This window comes from Pristiophorus japonicus, chromosome 4 (assembly GCF_044704955.1).
Source record: "Pristiophorus japonicus isolate sPriJap1 chromosome 4, sPriJap1.hap1, whole genome shotgun sequence".
NCBI classification, from domain to species: Eukaryota; Metazoa; Chordata; class Chondrichthyes; family Pristiophoridae; genus Pristiophorus; species Pristiophorus japonicus.
The window spans coordinates 71283650-71306118 of record NC_091980.1 but is presented as its reverse complement, the minus strand read 5'-3'; the positions used below and the strand labels follow the sequence as shown (position 1 = coordinate 71306118).

The following is a 22469-nucleotide window of genomic DNA, read 5'->3' as shown; positions in this document are numbered from 1 at the left end:
ACAGCTACAAGTTAAAGCTTGTAGATAGCCTATTAGCTGGGTAAACTCTGCTTAATGCTTACCATAATTCCAGAGTCTCGCATGCTTAAGCACTTTAGTGCAGTAATTCTTGTTTCTGTGGATTTGTAATGGGTGACAGCCCATCATTTATCATTTGAAAATGAATGTTAACCAAAGTTGTACTACCATTGTCTCTTAATGGACTTCATATAAATTAAGAACATAAGAATTAAGAACAGGAGTCGGACATCTAGCCCCTCGAGCCTGCTCCGCCATTCAACAAGATCATGGCTGATCTGGCCGTGGACTCAGCTCCACTTACCCGCCCGCTCCCCGTAACTCTTAATTCCCTTATTGGTTAAAAATCTATCTATCTGTGATTTGAATACATTCAATGAGCTAGCCTCAACTGCTTCCTTGGGCAGAGAATTCCACAGATTCACAACCCTCTGGGAGAAGAGCTTCCTTCTCAACTTGGTTTTAAATTGTCTCCCCCTAGGCTGTGCCCCCTAGTTCTAGTCTCCCCGACCAGTGGAAACAACCTCTCTGCCTCTATCTTGTCTATCCCTTTCATTATTTTAAATGTTTCTATAAGATCACACCTCATCCTTCTGAACTCCAACGAGTAAAGACCCGTCTACTCAATCTATCATCATAAGGTAACCCCCCTCATCTCCGGAATCAGCCTAGTGAATCGTCTCTGTACCCCCTCCAAAGCTAGTATATCCTTCCTTAAGAAAGGTGACCAAAACTGCACGCAGTACTCCAGGTGCGGCCTCACCAATACCCTATACAGTTGCAGCAGGACCTCCCTGCTTTAGTACTCCATCCCTCTCGCAATGAAAGCCAACATTCCATTCGCCTTGCTGATTACCTGCTGCACCTGCAAACGAACTTTTTGGGATTTCATGCACAAGGACCCCCAGGTCCCTCTGCACCGCAGCATCTTGTAATTTCTCCCCATTCAAATAATATTCTCTTTTACTGTTTTTTTTCCAAGGTGGATGACCTCACATTTTCCGACATTGTATTCCATCTGCCAAACCTTAGCCCATTCGCTTAACCTATCTAAATCTCTTTGCAGCCTCTCTTTGTCCTCTACACAACCTGCTTTCCCACTAATCTTTGTCTCATCTGCAAATTTTGTTACACTACACTCTGTCCCCTCTTCCAGGTCATCTATGTATATTGTAAACAGTTGTGGTCCCAGCACCGATCCCTGTGGCACACCACTAACCACCGATTTCCAACCCGAAAAGGACCCATTTATCCCGACTCTCTGCTTTCTGTTAGTTAGCCAATTCTCTATCCATGCTAATACATTTCCTCTGACTATGCGTACCTTTATCTTCTGCAGTAAGCTTTTGTGTGGCACCTTATCGAATGCCTTTTGGAAATTTAAATACACCACATCCATCGGTACACCTCTATCCACCATGCTCGTTATATCAAAGAATTCCAGTAACTTAGTTAAACATGATTTCCCCTTCATGAATCCATGTTGCGTCTGCTTGATTGCACTATTCCTATCTAGATGTCCTGCTACTTCTTCCTTAATGATAGCTTCAAGCATTTTCCCCACTACAGATGTTAAACTAACCGGCCTATAGTTACCTGCATTTTGTCTGCCCCCTTTTTTAAACACAGGCGTTACATTACCGGTTTCCAATCTGCTGGTACCTCCCCAGAGTCTGGGGAATTTTGGTAGATTATAACCAATGCATCTGCTATAACTTCCGCCATCTCTTTTAATACCCTGGGATGCATTTCATCAGGACCAGGGGACTTGTCTACCTTGAGTCCCATTAGCCTGTCCAGCACAACCTCCCTAGTGATAGTGATTGTCTCAAGGTCCTCTCTTCCCACATTCCCGTGACCAGCAAGTTTTGGCATGGTTTTTGTGCCTTCCACTGTGAAGACCGAAGCAAAATAATGGTTTACGGTCTCAGCCATTTCCACATTTCCCATTATTAAACCCTCCTGCTCATCTTCTAAGGAACTAACATTTACTTTAGTCACTCTTTTCCGTTTTATATATCGGTAAAAGTTTTTACGATCTGTTTTTATGTTTTGCGCAAGTTTACTTTCGTAATCTATCTTTCCTTTCTTTATTGCTTTCTTAGTCATTCTTTGCTGTCGTTTAAAATTTTCCCAATAACCTTGGGCCACCTTATACACATTGCTTTTTAATTTGATACTCCTTTATTTCCTTGGTTATCCACGGCTGGTTATCCCTTCTCTTACCGCCCTTCTTTTTCACTGGAATATATTTTTGTTGAGCACTATGAAAGAGCTCCTTAAAAGTCCTCCACTGTTCCTCAATTGTGCCACCGTTTAGTCTGTGTTCCCAGTCTACTTTAGCCAACTCTGCCCTCATCCCACTGTAGTCCCCTTTGTTTCAGCATAGTACGCTCGTTTGAGACACTACTTCCTCACCCTCAATCTGTATTACAAATTCAACCTTACTGTGATCATTCATTCCTAGAGGATCTTTTACTAGGAGATCGTTTATTATTCCTGTCTCATTACAGAGGACCAGATCTAAGATAGCTTGTTCCCTTGTAGGTTCTGTAACATACTGTTCTAAGAAACAATCCCGTATGCATTCTATGAATTCCTCCTCCAGGCTACCCCGTGCGATTTGATTTGACCAATCGATATGTAGGTTAAAATCCCCCATGATTACTGCCGTTCCTTTTGCACATGCCTCCATTATTCCCTTGATTATTGCCCGCCCCACCGTGAAGTTATTATTTGGGGGCCTATAAACTATGCCCACCAGTGACTTTTTCCCCTTACTATCTCTAATCTCCACCCACAATGATTCAACATTTTGTTCATTAGAGCCAATATCGTCTCTCACAACTGCCCTGATATCATCCTTTATTAACAGAGCTACCCCACCTCCTTTCCCTTCTTGTCTATTTTTCCGAATTGTCAGATACCCCTGTATGTTTAATTCCCAGTCTTGGCCATCCTACAACCACGTTTCTGTAATGGCCACCAAATCATACCCATTTGTAATGATTTGTGCCGCCAACTCATTTACTTTATTTCGAATGCTGCGTGCGTTTAGGTGGTGGTTTAATACTAGTTTTTGAACCATGATTTTTCATTTTGACCCCTCCTGCAGCCTCTATATTCATACATATATTGTCCCTTCCTATCACCTTGTGATTTACACTTATCCCAGTGCTACTCTGCTCTGTTGCCTCCTGCCTTTTGCATTCTTTCTTGGGGTCCTGTTCATCTGAGCTCTCACCTGGGTTCCGAATACTCCTTGCATTGAGGCACCGAGCTTTCATGCTTGCCTTTTTATTACACTTTGACCTTTAGAATTTTGCTGTACAGTGGCCCTTTTTGTTTTTTGCCTTGGGTTTCTCTGCCCTCCACTTTTCTTTAACTTTTCTTAAATGCTAGTACTCCAACAATAACTGAAACAGTAAAATGTTTGCCAAATTAAAGAACAGTTTCTATGTACACTTAAGATCTAGGATGTGTTGGCAATACTATTCTGTAAATTTGGTTTCAGTGGGATTTCGCTCCTTTAGACATAGTTGAAGTAAGGAGCTTAAAGAAAAATGAAGAACAAAAAAACATCTGCGTACATGTTTTATAGTCCCCTACTTTAAAATATGCCAAAGGTCTTGATGAGACTGTTTGAAAGGCGATCAGAACAGGATGAGTAAGGCTGTTAATTTTTTTTTAATAAAAGGGGAAACTGAATCCTTGGTTTTGTATCCAAAGGCATTGAACACAAAAGCAAGGAGGTAATGTTGAACTTGTACAAGACCTGAGTATTGTGTACAGTTTTGGGCATTATAGGAAGATAAAAGCAGTGAAAAAGGTGTAAAAAATATTTATTGGGACATTAAAATGGATGAGACGCTGCAGTTATGAAGCATGACAGGAGAAGTTTGGACTTTAGCTTTTACTGGAGCGGAGAAAGTCGATGGCTGACCTGATAGAGCCAAGATTGTGAAGGATTATGATAAGGCAATAGTGATTTTGTTTCACTTGTTTGGGGAGATGGCAGCGAAGGCACCAATTTAAGATGATCACAAAGAATGAAAGGACAGGTTAGAAAATAATTCTTTGCATAGGGTAATTAGAATATCAAATTTTCTGCCATGAACCTTGTTGAAGCAGAGCTTATATAAATTCTTTTGAAACAGAATTAGGTAGTTGCTTGGAGAAGAGGAATATCGAAGTTAGCAGGAAAGTGGGATTAGACTGTGGGGCTGTAATTGCGGTCGGAGGCTTCCCGCAGTCAATTGCCTCCGACCTGAAACATTTCTATGAAGTGACTTGGTGGTCTGGGAGGAGCCTACCCTTCTCTTCCCGCGCTGCGAAGCGCGCTCTCATCCGGAGAGTTCCCACGCAGAAGATACAGTAGCTGATTGCTCAGCCAATCAGGTACTGTATTCCACAGCTTTCCCATTAATAGCATTGAAAACTCCGTATCTACGAGTTCTCATTGCTATTAATGGGGGGGGGGGGGGGAAATAAACACACTAATAAAAAAAAAACAGACCTCATAATTAAAATTAATTGAAATTAAAGTTAATAAATGCCTTAGAAAAAAACAAACTTTTTCCCATTTTTTTAAGTTTTGTAAAAATAAACTTACCTTAATGGGCAGAGTTTTTAACAATAAAATGTGTTTATTTAATTTAATGTTATTATATTTGTGTATGTTTTTAAACACTTAAGCCTGTAAAAGTAGGCTATGCACCTGCTTTTTCAGGCGCAAGAATTTTGAGGACATTTGCTGGGCAAGATATAGGTAAATACTGCAATCTTGCCCAAGCAAATGTCCTTGCTCCCGAGATGTGGATTATCTGTCAAGCTCGACAGATCGAAAAAGCCGGTTTTCAGAGCATGCGCATTATGTGCTGAAAAGCGGCTTTTCCGATGTCTTCCCGGGTCTGTAGAAACTTGGTATGGACCCGCGGAGGCCGGGATTTCCAGGTTAATGGCTCATGGAGAAATATACTGAAGCAAACTTTGTGTTCAAATGGCCTGTTTCTGAGCTATGATTTGTGGATTATTGTTAGACACTTACATTTATACTACAATGAAATGCATAGAGGGCTTCATGCACAGGTGTTACTGCCTCTGATTAGAGAAAGTCCTTCTCCAACATGTTGCATTACCAAAGTATTAATTGTCATGGTCAGTTTTACAGTCGCATTGGTGGAAGCTGCACAACCAATAGTTTGTTGAATCCTCCAGTACTAGGTATCTTAAAAGAATGGAGAGTTGCTCACTTAGCAATTGTTGACCAATGCAATAGTTCTAATGAATCTTACTTTTTTGCTGTTGTGAATCTTCAGCAGTTCCTGATCCTTATGTCTCTACCACACCATTTAGTACATTCACTCCCTGAATGATGTGAGGAGCTGGACTTTGAGACCAGCAAATATAACTCCTTTACCAATGATGTGCAGAGCTCCAGTGTTGAGTATTTTCCATTCAGTTAAATTTGTCTTTTTTCCTTGTACATCTTCTGGTAAAGAATATTTTTCTGTAATTAGTGGAGGTACAAAGTCTCCTCCGAGACAAAAGTATCCCCACAGGCTTCACTTCCCGATTCAAATGCAATTTGCAAAGGTTATAAGGTGCTTTTAACTTTCGTGATACTATAGTTGGGATTGCAGGAGAGCAACGACCGTGAACTAACTCCCTTATCCTGTGTGTGGTGTGTGTGTTTCAGAACATTCTTGATATTCCAAGAACAAATGATGGAAAACCTTCTGTGTTTTGTCTGGCCAGGCACAGCAGAGGAAAGCTAATCAGTCTTATTCAGAATCTTGTCAAACAATTAGCTTGGGCTTGTCAGATATCTATAATATATTAGATTTACTATGTGAGGCGCATGTTCCACCAAAAACTCGTTGGGCTAGACTTTCCCGAGAGCCCTTCAACGCCCGATTGCCTGCCCAGAAAAACCGCTGATGTTTGGTAAGTAACGCTGGCGAAAATGGGTCTTGCACCATTATTCTGGGCAGTTTTCTCAGCGGTTAAGGGGAAACTAAGTAAAATGGGCATTTAAAAAAAAAAAAAAATTAGTCCGAGGCTGCGGTTGGGCCTAGAGAGGGGGGAAAAGTTTAAAAAAAAATAAAATCAAGTTTAAAAAAAAAACATTCTCAAGACACTTTTACACCTAATCGCCGTTTTAAAATTAAAAAAATAATAAAGAACCTTTAACTTGCCTTTCTTTGCAGAGTACTCACCTACCGTCCTGTTTAAGCAGCTTTTACAGGACGGCTCCCTCGGCGATCTGGACAGGCTTCGGTTGAGACAAAACTTTACGCCATGGAGATTTTCTCGGCAATGCACATCGGCGGTTTGGTCCCGGCGGGCGTTTTCAGATTTGGGCGATAACATTGAAAAACAAAAGGGGAAACTCTCGCTGGGCGGAAAAACAGCTGTACCGCCGAGAACCTGCTGAAAATTTAGCCCTTAGTATGAATCTGCTCCTGCAAAATATTCTGTCAGTGTCCTGCAATTACCTGTGCTGCATGTAGCTGGCGCTGTGATAGGACTTCCAATGATAAAGGTGTCTTATCTTTTTTGTCAGTATGTCCTCCTTCCCCTTGTCACCAAATACTCACTGTTTTAGTGAATGTCCTGCAAGGTACTCCTAACTATCTCTTTGTCACAAAACAGTCAAGGAGGTAGGTATAGTGGTGGGGAGGTGATTGGAAGTGAAAGGGAGTATTTGAAAGTTGAAATAGTAATGGATGCAATGGAAGTGAGCAGCTGGGGATGGGGGTGGGAAATTGAGTGATTTTGGGGAAAAGGAATAGAAAAGGAGCTACAACCCCTACCCTAAATGCAGTCTGTAGCATTGTGGCAGAGCAGGGAAACTCACCATCTGCCATAAAAAGGAAAGAAAGATATAGAAGTAAGAAAGCGTTAGAAAGAGGCAGGGACAGAATCAGAAGAGGAACAGCCAAGAGAGCACAGCAGAGAGATTTAACGTCTGCAACGCCATGGGAGATCCACTAGTATTAATTCTTCCCTCCTTCCTGGAAGCCACTAACTTTTGTTATGGTAAAGTTCCACAAGCGCCAGCAGCATTTTGGTACCTCAGCAATATGTGAGCCTAAAAAGTGTCAGCAAGCTTTTTTGATTATAGATGCTCTTATAGCTGAGCCTTGTCCTGTTCTCAACAGATGTTGACATTCACGTTTTCCAGCTGGAGTTACTGGATAGCAATCAGGAATGGGAATCCTGGATGATTTTTCTCTTTCCTCCCCTATTGAGGCCAAATGTAGTATTCTAACTGCTGCTTCAGCTGAGATCAGCGAACTCAGTACATCCAGGAAATGGACCTTCAGGTTTGTATGGCTTAGTGCTACACAGAGCAGTGCTTTTACCCAATAGGCTGTTGGGGGTGGGGGAGTGATCATATTCATTTTGGTACTATTGTTGCGGAGAAATGCTTAACCATCATCATTGATTTACCTTGTTGGGAGTATATGGAGTTGTATTTATTTCAATTATTGCAACCAAAATAAAGCAGTTTCAAGTATCCTTGAAATTATTGCTCAAGAATACATGAAATGTGATAAACAGACAAATATATCAGTCGAAGGTTAAATGTAATAACAGGAAAATGTGATTCTTTTTAAACCAAGTTGATGACCACACTCTGCTCCCTTCTAAGCAAATGTTTGGGGAGCAATGGATCTAAATTCTTCTTCAGTATTCTGGTCATAGTACCTGTGCAAACTAATGATCCATAAGCTTTGAGCATTTTTGTAGCTCTCCCTCTCTCGTGCCCTTGCCTTCAACATCCGGTGAATGACTCTTGAGTGCGTTGTCTGGTTGACCGTTTTATTTGCTAGCCTTTGATCTTGTTTTTCAGTAATCTAGCATATCCCTGTACACAGCTATTGCATAGTCCCCTGGAACTGAATAAAATGGTTCCTTTACTGGATTTCATCTAAATAGCAATGCTTTATAGACGGTAAGTGAATGTTAAAGCACTGTTGATTAAATATTTTCATTTCAAAGCAAAGAGATAACACTGGGGTGGAAGGAGAAATTGTCAAACTTCCATTGCCAGTATATAAATACAATTTGCATTTCTAAGTTTCAAATAACCTCAACACATCATTGACCAATTGCACAGAGCAGCAAGATTGCAGCATTTTTTTAAAGCTCAAGTTCTGCCGTGTTTAATTGAACTTCCACCTTAATAATTTGCTAAAATGCTTTATAAGTGCCATAATTAAATATGCAGAATATGAATTGCATAGCATGTGTATAATGTGTCATGCAACCTCAGGTTTACCCAATCTTGATGCATAACATCCCCTATAGCTCCTGACGTATAATTTGTGTAGTCTACCTTTGTCGTTTTGAATGCCATATCCATTCTTAATTTCCTGAGAATGTGTCTTGTTCTTTTGAGAAACAAATTCACAGTTGGAAGAAGGAAGCACTGCCTTGCATCTTTAACCTAGGATTGCAATCTTTTTCAGGTTGAATCGTTTATTTTGGACCAGGAAGATCTGGATAATCCAATGCTTAAAACAGCATCTGAATTACTGTTATCAAGTGCCGCAGATGGAACAGATCTACGAACGGTGGACCCAGAAACACAGGCTAGATTGGAGGCCTTGCTTGAAGCAGCAGGTATTCTTATTCGTGTGATTGTAACATGATATTTCATTTTTGTTTACAGAACTAAATTTCTGGTTAGTCCAATGGTTGTGGATTTTTAGAATACAGGTTATGCATATGTTCCAAGTCCAACCCTTCCATCACAAATACTTCATATATTAATCCCAGCCAATATATTTTGTTGAATGAACTGGATATAGGTCTTTTGAAGACTTAAAATCCTCGCTAAGCTAATAAAAACATGATTTTATTTGAAGTTTATGCAGAATAAAGATTATTTTGAGGTCCACTTTAAAAAGGCATTGTTGAGATTTTTAAATAAAGTGGGAAGGGAGAAGAAGCTGCTGTTTTACAATATGAATGACAAATGTTGTATTTATAAGAACAACATCTTTGAACAAGATGATTCAAGTAATATTTGAGAAGAGAAATAAATAACCTGTTAATAGATGCAAGAGTGAAACTACCATTGTAATCCTAGTCTCAATAGTTTAGCATATTTTCATTCTGTATGCATGTAATGTAATGCTGCATACAAAGCCACATTCTGGCATCACAACATGGATGTTGGTTTCTCATTGGCAGCAGTCAATTCTGTTGTGCATTAGAGTAAAAAACAATACAAATTTTATTTGGTTCATTCCACCATTGTATCATGTTAAAATAGTGCATTTTGACATGTGTTTTTACCAAGCTGCCATCATTGTATAAATATTTCATCAGTTTATATACAAAAAATGTTATTGACTTTGTTTTACAATACATTTTTTTTCCACTCAGTTAAGTGGCGAACTGCATGAATGGGTTGTCTAAATTGTGGAAACTTCCCACTTGACTGCATCTATGGGGTGTGATATCCTAACTGTGTTCCCTTATTTATTTCCCTTGTTGTCACAGGACCCATCATGTAATTTGTTTAAGATTCACGTTGCCACCATTCTAGTTTGTTGCTTGTCTTTGTTTAACAAACAGCCTGTTCACTGTTTTGTTAGTTTATTTAATTTTTTAACGAAATAATGAGAGCTGGATGGACAATGTGTTGCTATATATCAGATGGTGAACCCATAAGTAAGGCCACTAATTTGTAGTTTTCCCAGAAAAAAAATGGATGGAATTGAGGAATTCAGTACCAAAACAATGATTTAAAAATCCAATGATCCCATGCAATAAAAATAGTCATTACTGATTTCATGTTGTGTTACTCAGTTTCCGTAATTCTAAATGGACAAAATTTTAGTCCCCAAAGCATTACAATTCCAGGTAATGGAATTTGACTTGTTTAGTTACTGTAAATTAGTGGTGCTTTCCATGAGGTTTTGATATGGTCACATTGTGGGCCAATATGGAATATTTCTCCGAAGATCATAGGAGCAGGACCATTCGACCCCTTGAACTTGCTCAGCCATTCAATAAGATCATGGCTGATCTTGATCCACAATTCCACTTTCCTGCCCAATCTCCATATCCTTGAATTCCCCTAGACTCCAAACAGCTATCTTCTCAACCCTCTGAGTGAAGAATTTCCTCCTCATCGAAACATAGAAATTTACAGCTCAGAAGGAGGCCAGGTTTTAAATGGGACGACCCCTTATCCTGAGACTATGCTCCCTAGTTCTAGACTCTGCAGCCAGGGGAAACAACTTCTCAGCATCTACCCTGACAATCCCCCTCAGAATGTTGTATGTTTCAATGAGATCACCTCTTATTCTTCTAAAATCCAGACACTACAGGCTCAATCTCTCCTCATAGGACAACCCTTTCATCCCTGGAATCAATCCAATGAACCTTCATTGCACCGCCTCTAATATACTTCCTCAGAAAAGGGAGACCAAAAACTGCATGTCACTCCAGGTGTGGTCTCAGCAAAGCCCTGTATAATTGTAGCAAGACTTTTTATTCTTGTACTCCAACCCCCTTGCAATAAAGGCATAAGAAATAGGAGCAGGAGTAGGTTTCCTGGCCCCTCGAGCCTGCTCCGCCATTTAATAAGATCTTAGCTGATCTGATCATGGACTTGGCTCCACTTCCCTGCCTGCTCCCCATAACCTTTATCGCTCAAAAATCTGTATCTCCGCCTTAAATATATTCAATGACCCAGCCTCCACAGCTCTCTGGGGCAGAGAATTCTGTAGATTTGCAACCCTCTGATAGAAGAAATCCCTCCTCATCTCAGTTTTAAATGAGACTATGTCCCCTAGTTTTAGTTTCCCCTATGAGTGGAAATATCCTCTCTGCATCCACCTTGTTGAGCCCCCTCATTATCTTTATATGTTTCAATAAGATCGCGCCTCATTCTTCTGAACTCCAGTGAGTATAGGACCAACCTACTCAACCTATCTTCATTAGTCAACCCCCTCATTTTTGGAATCAACCTAGTGAACCTTCTCTGAACAGCCTCCAATGCAAGTATATCCTTCCTTAAATAAGGAAACCAAAATTGTACGCAGTACTTTAGGTGTGGCCTCACCAATACCCTGTACAGTTGTAGCAGGACGTCTGCTTTTATACTCTATTCCCCCTTGCAATAAAGGCCAACATTCTATTTGCCTTCCTGATTACTTGCTGTACCTGCATGCTAACTTTTTGTGTTGCATGCACAAGGACCCCCAGGTCTCTCTACTGCAGTACTTTGCAATTTTCTCCATTTAAATTATAATTTGCTTTTCTATTATTTCTTTCAAAGTGGATAACATCACATTTTCCCACATTATACTCCATCTGCCAAATTTTTGCCCACTCACTTAGCCTCTCTAAATCCCTTTGCAGATTTTTTGTGTCCTTTTTACAATTTGCTTTACCACCCATCTTTGTATCATCAGCAAACTTGGCTATATTACACTCTGTCCCTTCATCCAAGTCATTAATATGCCATTTGCCTTCCTAATTCTTCACTGCTTTCCTCCCTTGGCCTCTGCATCGAGCGATTTCTCATCTTTGGTAATTTCAACCACCATCTCAATTCATCAGGCTCTCCTCGGAGTTCACTACCCTCCTATCCTCCCTTAATCTCTCCCTTTTTGTGAATTCTCCAAACCATATTCACGGCCACCCCCTTGACCTTGCCATCTCTCATGGCTTCGCTATTCTCACCATGTCAATTTTCAGATAAAGCCATCTCTGACCACGTCCTTGTATCGCTCTCTGCCAGCAACCCCCTTCCCCTACCCAACCCTAGTTCCTTCTGTGTCCGCCCTTGGGGGGGGGGGGGGGGAAAGCTCTCTCCAGACTCTTAAAACTGCATTTATGAAATCCCAATTGTCCAGCCTTTGACCCTCCATTTATAATTACATTTCTGCAGCCACTGATCTGCTCAACCACACCCTCACCACCACCTTTGATGCCCTAGTTCCGATTAAAACTCTCACCCTGGCCATTCCCCCTGGTATGGCCCTCATCTTGGCTCCCTCAAGTCCAAGGGTCGCAGACTTGAAAGGATATGGTGGTCAACTGATTTAGCCATTCACCGCCAGATCTGGCTGGACCCCACAAGCATTATCGGGACCTACTCTTGTCTGCCAAAACTGCTCACTATTCCAGGATCATTCTGGAATGCAAAGATAACCCCCATCTACTATTCTCTACTGCTAACCGGCGTCTTAAACCCCTCTCCCCTATCTCCACCACACTCCTCCAACAACGAGGAGCTCATGGATTTAGTTTGTCTCAAGTAAGATTGAGACCATCCGATCAGCTCCCTCTGCCACATTCCTTCCTTCCCCCAACCAACTGAGCCAACCTTCCTCTAAGGTCCTCCCCTGCTCTAGCCCTGAACTTGCATCTTTCTCTAGTTTCTCTCTGATCTCCCCTCTTGATCTCTACGCTCATCTTGTCCATGAGACCCATTTCCTGCTCCCTTGACCCTATTCCCACTAAACTGCTAACCACCCAACCTCCTTGTCAGACTCTCATGTTAGCTGACATTGTTAACTGTTCCCTCTCCATCAAATCTGCCATCATCACCCCTCTCTCAAATCCAACTCTTGACTCCACTGTGCTTGCAAGCTAACAGCCCATCTCTAACCCCTCTTTCCTCAAGTCCTTGAACGTGTTGTCGCCTCCCAAATCCGTGCCCATCTTTCCTGAAACTTCATGTTTGAATCCCTTCAATCCGTTTCCACCCCGCCACAGTATCGAAGCGGCTCTCATCAAAGTCACAAATGACATCCTTTGTGACTGTAACAAAGGTAAAATGATTCCTTTTCGTCCTTCTCGACCTGTCTGCAACCTTTGACACGGTTGATCACTCCATCCATCTCCAAAGCCTCACCACCATCGTCCAGCTGGGTGGGACTGCACTCGCCTTTTTCCATTCATTTCTATCTAATCGTAGCCACAAAATCACCTGTAATGACTTCTCTTCACACCTGCATCGTTACCTCTGGTGTCCACCAAGGATCTATCTTTGGCATCCTCCTATTTCTTATCTACATGCTGCCCCTTGGCAACATTATCCGAAAACATGACATCAGTTTCCACATGTACGCTGATGACACCCAGCTCTACCTCTCCACCACTTCTCTCGACCCTACACGGTCTCTAAATTGTCTGACTGCTTATCTGACATCCAGTACTGGATGAGCAGAAATTTTCTCCAATTAAATATTGGGAAGACCAAAGCCATTGTCTTTGGTCCCTGCCACAAACTCTGTACCCAGCCACCGACTCCATCCCTCCCCCTAGTATGTGTCTGAGGCTGAACCTGACTGTTCGCAACCTGGACATCATATCTGATCCTGAAATTGACTTCCGAACACTTATCCACGGCATAACCAAAATCTCATTTCCACCTGCGTAACATCCCTTACCTCAGCACAGCTGCTGCTGAAATCCTCATCCATGCCTTTGTTACCTCCTAGACTTGACTACTCAATGCACTCCTGGCTGGCCTCCCACATTCTACCCTTCGTAAACTTGAGGTCATCCTAACTCACACCAAGTCCCGTTCATCCATCACCTCTGTGCTCGCTGACCTACTTTGGCTCCCAGTTAAACAACACTTCTATTTCAAAATTCTCATCCTTGTTTATAAATCCCACCATGGCCTCGGTCTCCATATCTCTTTAATCTCTTTCAGCCTCATAATCTCCGGAGATATCTGCGCTCCTTAAATTCTGACCCCTTGAGAATTCCTGATTATAATCGCTCAACCTTCGGTGGCCGTGCCTTCAGCTGCTTAGGCCCTAAGCTCTGGAACTCCCTCCCTAAACCCCTCTGCCACTCTTTCTTCCTTTTAGGACGCTCCTTAAAACCTACCTCTTTGACCAAGCTTTTGGTCATCTGCTGTAACTGCATGCTACTTTTATTTCCTGTACGAGGACTCCTAAATCCCTCTGAACACCAACATTAATAGTTTCTCACCATTTATTTATTAAAAAAAAAACAATTCTGTTTTTCTATTCTTTCTACCAAAGTGAATAACCTCACATTTCTCTACATTATACTCCTTCTGCCACTTCATTGTCCACTCATTTAACCTGCCTATATCCTTGTGCAGGCTCTTTGTCATCCTCATATTACTTTCCCACCTAGCTTTGTAGCAAACTTAGATGCATTACACTCTGTCCCCTTCATCTAAGTCATTAATATAAATTGTAAATAGCGGAGGTCTAATCACTGATCCTTGTGGCACCTTGATGGTACAGTAACATAGTGGGTATATTGCTGGACTAATAATCCAGAGGCCTGGACTAATGATCCAGTGACGTGAGTTCAAATCACACCATGACGACTGGGGAATTTAAATTCAGTTAATTAAATTAATCTGAACTAAAAAGTTAGTTTCATAGTATCCGTAATGGTGACCATCAGATTGTTGTAAAAACCCATTTGGTTCACTAATGTCCTTTTTAGGGAAGGAAATTTGGAGTCCTTACCTGGTCTGGCCTATATGTAACTCCACAGCAATGTGGTTGACTCTTAACTGCCCTCTGAAGTGGTCCATCAATCCACTCAATTGTACCAAACTGCTGCGACAGGCAGTAATAAGAATAAAACCAGATGGACCACCCAGCATCGGCTTTGGACATGACAACGGTACACCCAGCCCAGTCGACCCTGCAAAGTCCTCCTCACTAACATCTGGGGACTTGTGCCAAAATTGGGAGAGCTGTCCCACGGACTAGTCAAGTAACTGCCTGATCTAGTCATACTCACAGAATCATACCTTTCAGCCAATGTCACAGATTCCTCCATCACAGTCCTTGCATATGTACTGTCCCACTGGCAGAGATGGTGGCAGAGTGATAGTCAGGAGGGAGTGGACTTGGGAGTCCTCCTATAATTAACTCCAGACCCCATGAAGTCTCACGGCTTCAGGTCAAGCAGGTGATAACTCTCCTGCTGATTACCATCTACCGCCCTCCCTCAGTATTCCTCCATGTTGAACACCACTTGGAAGAAGCACTGAGCATAGCAAGGGCACAGAATGTACTTTGGCTGGGGGACTTCAATGTCCATCACCAAAAGTGGCTCAGTAGCACCACTATTGACCAAGCTGGCTGAGTCCTGAAGGACATAGCTACCAGACTGGGCCTGTGGCAGATGGTGAGAGAGCAAACACTAGGGGAACAACCTACTTGACCTCGTCCTCACCAATCTACCTGTCGCAGATACACCTGTCCATGACCGCATTGTAGCAGTGACCACCACACAGTCCTTGTGGAGACACAATCCCATCTTCACATGAAGACACCCTCCATCATGTTGTGTAGCGCTGCCACTGTGCTAAATGTGATAGATTCCAAACAGATCTAGCAGCTCAAAATTGGGCATCCATGCGATGCTGTGGGCCAACAGCAGCAGAATTGTATTCCACCACAATCTGTCACCTTATGACCTGGTCTGTATCTCACTCTTCCATTACCATCAAGCAAGGGGACCAACCCTGGTTCATTGAGGAGTGTAAAAGAGCATGCCAGGAGCAGCACCAGGCATACCTAAAAATGAGGTGTGAACCTGGGGAAGCTGCCACACAGGATTACATGCATGCTAAACAGCATGCTTATAGACCGAGCTAATCGATCCCTCAACCAGCAGATCAGATCAAAGCTCTGCAGTCCTACGATGTCTAGTCGTGAATGGTGATGAACAATTAAACAACCAACGGGAGGAGGAAGCTCCATGGATATCTCCTTCCTCAATGATAGTGGAGCCCAGCGTGCGAGTGCAAAAGACGAGACTGAAGCATTTGCAACCATCTTCAGCCAGAAGTGCTGAGTTGGTGATCCATCTCGGCCTCTTTTTGAGGACCCGACCGTCACAGAAGCCAGTTTTTAGCCAATTTTATTCACTCTGTGATATCAAGAAATGGCTGAGCGCACTGGATAGAGCAAAGGCTATGGCCCTGATGACATCCCGGCTGTCGTTCTGAAGACTTGTGGTCCAGAACTAGCTGTGCCTTGAGCCAAGCTGTTTCACTACAGCTACAACACTGGCATCTACTCAACAAAGTGGAAGATTGCCCAGGTATGTCCTCTCCACAAAAAGCAGGAAAATCCAATCCAGCCATTTGCCACCCCATCTGCTCGACCCCTGTCTACTCTCAATCATCAGCAAAGTGATGGAAGGCGTCCTCGATGGTGCTATTAAGTGGCAGTTATTCACCAATAATCTGCTCACTGATGCTCATTTTGGGTTCTGTCAAAACCACTCTGCTCCAGACCTCAATACAGCCGTAGTCCAACCATGGACAAAAGAGCTGAATTCCAGAGGTGAGATGAGAATCACTGCCCTTGATCTCAAGACAGCATTTGACTATCTAGACGACATTCAGGCTTGGGCTGAGGAGTGTCAAGTAAAATTTGTGCCACACAAGTGCCAGGCAATGACTGTCTCCAACAAGTGAGAGTCTAACCACCCCCTCCATAACATTAAACTGCATTAACATTGTCAAATACCCTTCCGTCAACATCCTTGGGGCCACCATTGACCAGAAACTTAACTGGACCAGCCGTGTATATACTCTGGCTACAAGCGCAGGTCAGAGGCTGGGTATTCTAACTCCCCAAAACCTTTCCACCATCTACAAGGTACAAGTCAGGTGTGCGATGGAATACTCTCCACTTGCCTGGATGAGTGCAGCTCCAACAACACTAAGCTAGACACCATCAAGGACAAAGCAGCCCGCTTGATTGGCACCCCATCCACCACCTTAAACTTTGCACCAGTGGTCGAGGCAATCACCGTGGCTGCAGTGTGTACCATTTACAAGATGCACTGCAGCAACTTGCCTAGGCTTCTTTGGCAGCACTTCCCAAACCCGTGACCGTTGCCACCTAGAAGGACAAGGGCAGCAAGCGCATGCGAACATCACCTAAGTCGCACTCCATCCTGTTCTGGAAATATATTACAGTTCCTTCATTGTCGCTGGGTCAAAATCCAGGCACTCCCTCCCTAACAGTACGATGGGAGTAGCTTCACTGCACAGACTGCAGCGGTTCAAGAAGGCGGCTCACTGCCACCTTAAGGGCAATTAGGTATAAGCCATAAATGCTGGCCTTGGCAGAGACGCCCACATCTCAGGAATGAGTTTTTAAAAAAAAAACACACACACTGGTTACAGCCTGCCAATCTGAAAATGGCCCGTTTATCCCTACTCTGTTCTCTGTCCATTAACCAATCCTCCGTCCATGCTAATGTTACCCTCACGAGCCCTTATCTTGCATAACAACCTTTTACGTGGCACCTTTTCCCTTCATCTGCCAAGCCATCTTTACGGCATTACTTAATGTTTTTTAAGTATTGTCTGGATCTGAGAACTATGCTGAAAAGTAGCCTGAGAGTAAAATGTGAGATTAATAACTTTGTTTTCTGTATACCTGGGGATAATCCATTTGTTTCTTGATGTGTTTCTGCTTTTCAGAATTGGTTCTGTTTCTCTCTTCAGTATACATCAGTTGATGCACACACAACCACGCCACCTCCCACTCCCCCAACTTGGTTTCTGTTTCTGAAATGGAATAATTACAGCTCCTCAGTTTAGTTTTTTTCTACAGTTGCTGCTGCCTTTCAAAATAATTAAAGGGTGATACCAGATGGAAAATTGTTCACCCGGTTGCTGTGCGGCACCAAAATTTTGAAGAGATAGTATCTTGTGATTTTATTTTTAGATGATTATTAATTTGTACTATGACGTTTAGGAGCATATTGTACTTCCAAATGCCCAACTTCTAAAGGGAAGCATGTGGTAGTCCAATTCAGTCTCTGGGTATTGCTTGAAAGATGCATAAAAAATGATGATAGACAAGGACCCAGTCAAGTAACGCAAGTGGAATATATAGGTTCTGCCCAATATAAGAATACAAACAACTTTAAAAAATATCCCCCTTTTTTAAATTAACAAACTAGGGAAGAAAGCTTAGAGTAGGTTTAAAAGAATAGAGTACAGATGAGGTAAATTTATGGGGCGCAAAATTGGTGGACATGCCACCCGCGGACTGCTGACATACCGTCCAAAATTGATCGAAAAATACCAACAATACCGCTCGGTGGGAAATTCATCAGTGACATACCGCAGGGTGGTATGCATACCGTCTGCCCATGCACAATGCTGACATACCGCCCAAAATTACCAAATTGATGACTTGCCACCGACATACGGCTGATCGCCCTGGAAAAGGTGGTTTTAAAGTCGATCTTTAGTTGGCGGTATGCATCCTCATCTGTCAGAATTTTTTTTATCTGCCACCCCCCACCCCCAAGTGTGTCTCTCTTTTTCTTTTTCTTTTTCTTTTTCTCTCTCTCTCTTTCTCTCACCCCCCCCCCCCCCCCCCCCCCACAGCAGTCTGTTTCCCTCTTCTTCTCTCGCTCTGCCCCCAATAGCAATGCATAGGAATGAAAAAATTATTCAACCCTTACTGCAGTTGACTTTTATTTCTTAGTGGCAATGTGATACCTCGGAATATTAAGTGGGATTTTCTCAAGCAGAGGCTTTTGTCTTGGGTCACATAGTTGCATGGTATGGTTGCTCCGTCATGACATTTGGGAATGGAGTTTCCCTGTTTAGCACAGTGCTATGGATTTGGCCTACACTGATGCACTTTTAGGTGTGATATGCGATTGGTTTAATTTGATCCTTTTTTTTTCTGTCTCACTGACAACAGCATTGGAGAAGGGGGAGCACAGTGGGTGATGGTAGCTTGTGCTTATAGTGCAAGAGGGAAGTTCTCTTAACCCCGAGACTCGAGAGATTCTCTCTGGCGTCCTTTTAAGGTATTATTTCCTTCAGATGCAAATAATAGCAACTCAATTCTAACCTTCTCAAAGTGATCAAAACAATTACATTTTAATTTGTAAGATATTAATGAATCAACATTTTTGATATGAACATATGGTCTGTATTTGGATACCGCAGCTCCAGGGCACGTGTGAAGGGAAGATAGATAATTGGAATTTGAACATCTATGCCCATCTATGGGGTAGATACTTCTGCTTTAAGATTCTAATCTCTTGGATTACATTGTGATGGTCCTGGTAAATATTCTAATTATCGAAGCTAAGTTCTACGGTGCTAAATGGTAATACTTAACTTTTTCAGATTTGTCTGACTTTGGTCTTCTCTTCCTCCTCATTCTTTTTTTAAAAAAATGTTGTAATTCAGTGTTTTAAGACGCTTGCAAACAACAGGGGCTGTTTTTCTTTAAGTTTGTGTGCGACACTGGCAAGGCCACACTTGCCCTGAAAAGGTGGTGATGGGCTGCCTTCTTCAACTGCTGCAGTCCATGTGGTGATGCTGCTCCCACAGTGTTGCTAGTTGAGGGATATTGATCCAGTGACAATGAAGACAAGACAATTATATATCCAATTCAGAATGGTGTGTGATTTGGAGGAAAAATTGGAGTTGGTGGTGTTGCTCTTGCTCTCCTTGGTGGTAGAGGTTACAGAGAAGGGAGATGCTGTCCAAGTAACCTTGGTGAGTTGCTGCAGTGCATCCTGTAAATTGGATGCACTGCCGACACGATGCATTTGTGAGGAGGGGTGGATAGTGAGTCCAGTTGTCGGGGCATCGATCAAGTGAACTGCTCTGCCGTTAATGGTGTCAAGCTTCATAGAAACATAGAAAATAGGAGCAGTCGTAGGCCATTCGACCCTTCGAGTCTGCACCGTCATTCAGTATGATCATGGCTGATCCTCTATCTCAACACCATATTCCCACTTTTTCCCCATACCTCTTGTTGCCTTTTGTTTCTAGAAATCTATCCATCTCCCTTTTAAATATATTCAGTGACTTGACCTCAACAGCTTTCTGTGGTAGAGAATTCCACAGGTTCACCACCCTCTGAGTGAAAAACTTTCTCCTCATCTTGGTCCTAAATCATAGAACATTACGGCACAGAAGGAGGCCATTCGGCCCATCGTGTCCGTGTCGGTCGAAAAAGAGCGACCCAACCTAATCCCACATTCCAGCTCTTGGTCCGTAGGCTTGTAGGTTACGGCTCTTTAAGTGCACATCCAAGTACTTTTTAAATGCAATGAGGGTTTCTGCCTCTTGCCATTCTTTCAGGCAGTGAGTTCCAGACCCCACCGCCCTCTGAGTGAAATTTATTTTTTTCTTCACCCCTCTAATCCTTCCACCAATTACTTTAAATCTATATCCCCTGGTTCTTGACCCCTTTGCTAAGGGAAACAGGTCCTTCCTATCCACTCTGTCTAGGCCCCTCATAATTTTATACACCTCAATTAAATCTCCCCTCGGCCTCCTCTGTTCCAAAGAAAACAACCCCAGCCTATCCAATTTTTCCTCATAGCTAAAATTCTTCAGTCCTGGCAACATCCTCGTAAATCTCCTCTGCATCCTCTCCAGTGCAATTGCATCTTTCCTTTAATGTAGTGACCAGAACTGTATGCTGTACTTGAACTGTGGCCTAACTAGTGTTTTATACAGTTCTAGAATAATTTCCCTGTTTTTATATTTTATGCCTTGGCTAATAAAGAAAAGCATTCCTTATGCCTTGCTATAACTACCTTATCGATCTGTTCTACCTTTAAGGATCTGTGGACATACACTCCAAGGTCCCTCTGTTCCTCCCATTTATTGTGTATTCCCTTGCCCCTCCTCAAATGCATTACCTCACACTTTTCCGGATTGAATTCCATTTTCCACTTTTCTGTCCAACTGACCCGTTCATTGATATCTTCCTACAGTCAAAAGCTCTTCTCGCTGTCAATCACGCGGCCAATTTTTGTATCATCTGCAAATTTCTTTATTCTCCCTACATTTAAGCCTAAATCATTAATATATACTATAAAAAGCAAGGGACTGAGTACTGAGCCCCGTGGAACTCCACTGGGAACAGCCTTCCAGTCGCAAAAACATCTGTCCACCATTACACTTTGCTTCCTGCCACTGAGCCAAATTTGGATCCAATTTGCCACTCTCCCTTGGGCTTTTACTTTTTGATCAGCCTGCCATGTGGGACCTGTCAAAAGCCTTGCTAAAATCAATGTAGACTACATCAAACACACTGCCCTCATCGACCCACCTTGTTACCACCTCAAAAAATTCAATCAAGTTAGTCAGACACGACCTTCCCTTAACAAATCCATGCTGACTGTCCTTGATTAATCTGTGTCGTTCTAAATGAAATGTTGTACCTCAGAATTGATTCCAATAATTTGCCCAGCACTGAGAAACTAACTGGCCTGTATTTACTTGGTTTATCCCTTCCTCCCTTTTTAAACAATAGTACAACGTTAGCAGTTCTCCAATTCACTAGCATCATTCCTGTCACCGGGGAGGATTGGAAAATGATGGTCAGAGCCTCTGCAATTTCCTCCCTTGCTGCTTTTAATAGCCTAGGATATATTTCATCCGGTCCTTGTGATTTATCTACTTTCAAAGATGCTAAACCCCTTAATACTTCCCCTCTCTCTATATTTATCCCATCTAATATTTCACTATCTTTCTCCTTAACTTCAACATCGGCATCGTCCCCTTTTGTGAAGACAGCCACAAAGTGTTCATTAAGTACCTATCCCACATCCTCCGCTTCCACACATATCATTTTGGTCCCTAATAAGCCCGACTCTTTCCTTAGTTATCCTCTTGCTCTACGTAATTATGAAACATCTTTGGGTTTTCTTTGATTCTACTTGCTGTTATTTGGTCATGCCCGCTTTTTGCTTTCCTAATTTCCTTAATTTCACTCCTACATTTTCTGTACTCTTCCAGGCTTTCTGCAATATTGAGCTCTCGATATCTGATATAAGCTTCTTGAGTATTCTTGTAGCTGTACCTAAACAGGAAAGTAGTGGGTATTCCATCACAGTCCTGTAGATGGTGAAGAGGTTTTGATGGTTAGGGGTTGAGCCACAGACTCTGCCTTTCTCCTGCAGCAGTGGTGGTGTTATGGTTAGTCGAGTTCAGCTTCTGGTCAATGGTGACCTTCAAGATCCTGATGGTGGGGAAGTTGGCAATGGTGGTACACAATTCACCAACTAAAGGAAGGAGGAGCCTCCATGAGTATCCCTATGGTCAATGTTGGTGGAGTCCAGCACACGAGTGCAAAAGAAAACGCAAGTGTTCGCAACCATCTTCAAAAGCTACATAAATGTCGTGGCGACTAGAGCATGTCAGAAGCTGGGTATTAAGCAACCCCTCTTTTCTCTCAAGTGTTTAAATGCGCTGTCGCCTCCCAAATCTGTGCCCATCTTTCCTGCAGTTCCATGTTTGAATCCCTCCGATCAGGTTTTCACCCCTTCCACAGTACTGAAATGGCCAGAGGCAAAGTTACAAATGACACCCTGAGTGACCGTAGTAAACTGTTTCTCCTCAACCTTATCTGCAGCCTTCGACACGGTTGACCACACCATCCTCCTTCAATGTCTTTCTTCGT

The 22469-nt window shown here is 42.6% G+C and overlaps 1 protein-coding gene across 18 annotated transcripts in view; it reads left to right on the top strand.

Moving 5' to 3' along the window:
- The window catches only part of ankhd1 (ankyrin repeat and KH domain containing 1), a 193796-nt gene that overhangs the window by 42092 nt on the left and 129235 nt on the right, over window positions 1-22469 (top strand). For 17 of the 18 annotated variants that reach the window (XM_070878328.1, XM_070878323.1, XM_070878329.1 and 14 more), the window contains exon 2: window positions 8496-8649. In XM_070878328.1, the coding sequence (XP_070734429.1) occupies window positions 8496-8649 (154 nt within the window). Of the gene's footprint in view, window positions 1-7158; window positions 7347-8495; window positions 8650-22469 lie in introns of those variants that run through there. The other variant, XM_070878324.1, reaches the window with a different exon arrangement.